The 4,422-nt window shown below is 38.8% G+C and overlaps 1 protein-coding gene across 1 annotated transcript; it reads left to right on the forward strand.

The window, feature by feature from the left end:
* Positions 1–4,218, forward strand: LOC134435768 (uncharacterized). The gene is made up of 5 exons (XM_063184811.1): positions 1–63; positions 1,935–2,258; positions 2,635–2,943; positions 3,760–3,893; positions 3,998–4,218. Exons 1-5 carry the CDS (start codon positions 15–17, stop codon positions 4,082–4,084), a joined length of 903 nt encoding a protein of 300 aa, XP_063040881.1. The 5' UTR covers positions 1–14; the 3' UTR covers positions 4,085–4,218.
* Positions 4,219–4,422: the final 204 nt, after the last annotated feature.

Raw genomic sequence — 4,422 nt, forward strand, 5'->3', positions numbered from 1 at the left:
ACATTTACTACAGTATGTCAGATTTCAAAGTTGGAAGTCTTGTTTGCGTGTGGGCCGTTGCAGGTAGGCAACTTTTTTAACCATTTAATCACTTGGCTACTTCAGATCACACTCAAATAAGACTTACTTCAGAGAATCGTACTGCCGTGAACTTAATGTTAACTGACAATACGATGTGGTTGATCAAGTAGTGCACAGATATAGAGTAGATTACAAGATAATGCAATAAATAATATAATACAATAGATACAGACTCAGAGGAACTAGTTGAGAATCAATCATGTAAAATAGTAATCCATCACCAATCCATAAAATGAGACATTTGCAGTAGATGCTGCAAAATGTACACGTGTGAATATCACACAAACAGCCACAGCTACATGCAGTTAACTCATCATAACAAGACATTGGTTATTTATTCATCCAAGATGAAGAAACTAATCTAACAATAAATTCACTTGTCGGTTGAGATAAAATAAACAGCAAAACACTGTAAAAAAAACCTTGAGTCTTCAGAATCTTGAGCCATTGACAAGGATTTTTTTCAGGAAACTCTGGTAAATTATTTGAAGAATTGATTGGGATAAAAGATGAAAGATGTCTGATATAAAATTAAGATTTTCATTTTTCTTACAAATGCACAGAATATTCAGGTTTCAAAAAGGGTGACATAATAGGCAGGCTAAAATTTGTTTTGGTCATTATGCTGCCAAATTCTGGAACCAGCTATCTATTGAAATTAGAACTTCTTCCACTGTGGCCTTTATTTAGAAAATAAATTAAGCTTTATTTTCATCTGCCGTTGATTAATTTGTAGGATTGATATGATTACAGTGAATAATACCATTCACAATTTTCAATTATAGCCTCATGCTGCTGTGTAAATCAACGCCTACAGTTTGCAATTTAACACCTACCTTCATCTTTTCAGGTCTTTTTTATATTTGTAGTGTCTCTGAAATATGGTGTGTATGGGATATATATTTTTTGTGCATCCACTGCTGCTGCAGATAATTGGTGTTGACTGACATTTGAAAGGACAGATTTGCACCAAATGTGCGCTGATGCTCTACGATTGGTACAGGAGCTGATTATATTTTGGAAGAGAAGGTTTTCAACATGGCCAACTTTTTGTTTCGCCAATAACTTTTGAACAGGTGCACAGATTGGCACCAAATCGAACACCCCATAATAAGTACAGCAAGTTGTTGAATTTGGGAGATTAGCTCTCATTATGACTTATAAGATAGCCAGCTTTTTGTTTGTGTGATGACTTTTGAAAGGGTGGAGTGATTTGCACCTAATTTTGGTAACGGGTAAAGGAATTGACTGAATTTTGAAGGTAGCCAAATTTAAAGATGGACGAATATTGTTTGGATTTACACCAAAATTGTGTCAACACTCCATAATATAATAGCTACGGGAACTGATAGCCTACAATTTTGGAGGCCAACACCTTCAAGATGGCCGACTTTGCACCAAATCTTGTGTCCTTACAGAACATGAACCGCTTACATTTTGGATGCTGATATGGTCAAAATGGCAGTAGCTTGTGCTAATACCTGAGGTTTAAGGCATTTCTACAACATCTTAAATGTGCGCATAGGCAAAGTTTTTCAAGCACATTGAATAACAACATGATAATGAGTTATACAAATACTTTTATTGACAATCACAATTATTAAAGTCAAGGTGACAAGGTGAAATGTTTCAGCACTTGTGTAAATGAATAACATTCTCTAGCCCTAACCTGTCAGTAAAGAAATGGTTTTTGAGGGGGAAAAAAACATTAAAAAAATATAAGTTAAACACAGTAAGACTGTGGCACCTCTGTGGGCCCATCATGGAAAGCATTTCTGAAGGCCCAACGTCTTGTGTTCCATAGGGGCACACTTGGGTGAGTTCCGACATTCATCTGTCTGTCTGTGACCCAGTGGCTGTAACAGGTGGAGTGGACATCATCCAGTTTCCCGCCCTGGTCCGGAGCCGTGTTGGGAGGACAGTCAGCCTCTACTGCCAGCTGACAGCCATAGACTCGCACTGTTACACCGTCGCCTGGATGAAGCTGCACCGCTGGAGCAACACGCTGGCCGTCTACAAAACAGACGGAGGGAAGGAGAGCGGACGGAAGAAGTCATGCCGAGTTGACATCACCAATCCAACCACGGAAGATTCTGGAACATACTATTGTGCTGTGGTGGATCAGGAACGACAGGAAAGACTGGTGATGGGCAACGGAACGACAGTTATCATTGAGAGTATGTAACCCATGGTTGTGCGGTTATTCTGGCCCAAGGTCCAAAATATTAACCAATAATAAGAAATAATATACGCTGACATACTGTAACTTGTGGGTTATTTTATTCCTGGGCATTGTACTAAAATGTGTTTAAATGAGTATGTCTTCAGTAGCTGTCTCCCTGGTACAGACTTTGCATAGGCTTATGCACAAAGTATACTAAAAGATGAAATATTAATGTAAGTTATGTAATAAAACCTGTATTATATACAATACAATAGTATAGGCCTACAGTATTTTTTTTATTTATTTATTATGGCTGTACATGACTGCATCAATATTACACAACTATAATATTATTATTAATAATCACAAAATGTATTATTTTTATACAGGTAATCCCTCTTCCTCAGTTGAAATTGCATTGACTGTCCACCGCAAAAACAATTCACTTGCTGTCCTCACCTGCCTGGTCACGGGCATCCACCCATCCATTGGACGCGTGTTTTGGGTCCTGGACGATGGAGATAGAGAGGAGAGTGGCCACTCGGAAGCCATCTGGACCAATAGCAGCAGCCCATCAGTTGCTATGGTTACAAGGAACCAACTAGCTGTTTCTCTCCCAGAGGTCATGGAGCGGACCTACACTTGTGTTGTGCACTACGCACACAACAACACACTCCACAGAAGTCTTTCCTTGAATGGTAGGTCAGTTGTGTTGGATAGGGTGAAATTTTTTTTTTAATTATTATTATTATAGCTGATATGTGGTCAAATAGAATGCTCCTTTCTGATTGCCTGGTATGGATTCATTTCATAGAACATATTCATTCATATAGAACCGTCTAACCAGAGAGACACAGTACAGTAATACAGTAATACTCTTAGAATTTCTGGTCCAACTATGGAGATTAATTAAGTTCATGTCTTAAGTTTAAGCACCATTCCACAGCAATGTTCCATAGAAATGTAACTAAATGGTTTTCCAAAATTACCAAATTTACTAAACAAGACATATGTAAGTGGGATAGTAGCCTTTGAGTCATACATACTTATACAATTGAATTAATTAACTTGGCCGATTATGCCACCATTACACGACACTACCGCAGGTATTCATTAGTTATTGGGCTCTGCCAGTGTTGGTTTCGTCAAATGTGGTGCCTGCTGTCTATTACATAGAAAATGTTGATATGAAGCTGAACATAAGCTTAAGCCCATTAATGCACACCGTACCTCCAGTGGCACGCTGTAATAGACATTGAAAAATTGACTACCATAGTACTACAATACTATGACGTAACACAGCGCCTTTAGTAATGCACTACGACTTGGTCATTGCCATTCTGGTAACAACAAATTTATAACGCTGTGTCTTAACGGGTTAAGGTGGTTAACAGTGAACCAAATAAAATAGCTGTCCTTGGATTTTTTTCAACTGGGTGGCTTTTAAAACCCCATTTGTCATCTTTTGTATTCATTTTGCCTGTGAGTAAATGGCACATTCACTTCTATACCAGATCCCCAGAGGACGTGCTACGCCACTACCAGTCTACCTCGAACGATGGCAGTTGTATCGACACTTCTGCTGCAGATGTTGATGGTCGCAATGGCACAGTGTTTCAAGAAGTTGAAAAAAATAAACAGGGAACAGGTCAATATTTCCAGATGAAGTTTACAATACATTACAAATACATGCTTGTGCCATGAAAAAAATACCTTACTAAATACATTTATTTTACATTTTTATCCCTACAGGAGGTTAACAGGCCGGTAGTAAACAGGAGGCAGAAAGGGTCACAGAACTGGATAAAGGACGACCAAGTATATGACTTTGAGAGTTAACGCTACTACACCAGAGGTGGGCAAACTCAGGCAAAGGGACCACATGCAGCCCGCTGAGCCATTTCATCTCAATAAAGACAGCTTCTAAATCCTAGACTAATGGTAGCCTTTATGTCCATGTGCTGTTTGGGCATGATTTGAAAAGGGTAGGCTGGAGGATCAACTGTGACTGTGTTATCATTTTCTTATTATATATGAAATATGTTTCCTGTACCACGTAAATGGCTTTAGGGACGTACCAGTTTAAATCCATCGAATTGTGAAATGGGCTGTGTACACACGGAAAAATAGTGCACGGCTCAGCCCACCGTACAGCTCAGGCAAACATTTCACCACTG

This window comes from Engraulis encrasicolus, chromosome 20 (assembly GCF_034702125.1).
Source record: "Engraulis encrasicolus isolate BLACKSEA-1 chromosome 20, IST_EnEncr_1.0, whole genome shotgun sequence".
NCBI lineage: Eukaryota > Metazoa > Chordata > Actinopteri > Clupeiformes > Engraulidae > Engraulis > Engraulis encrasicolus.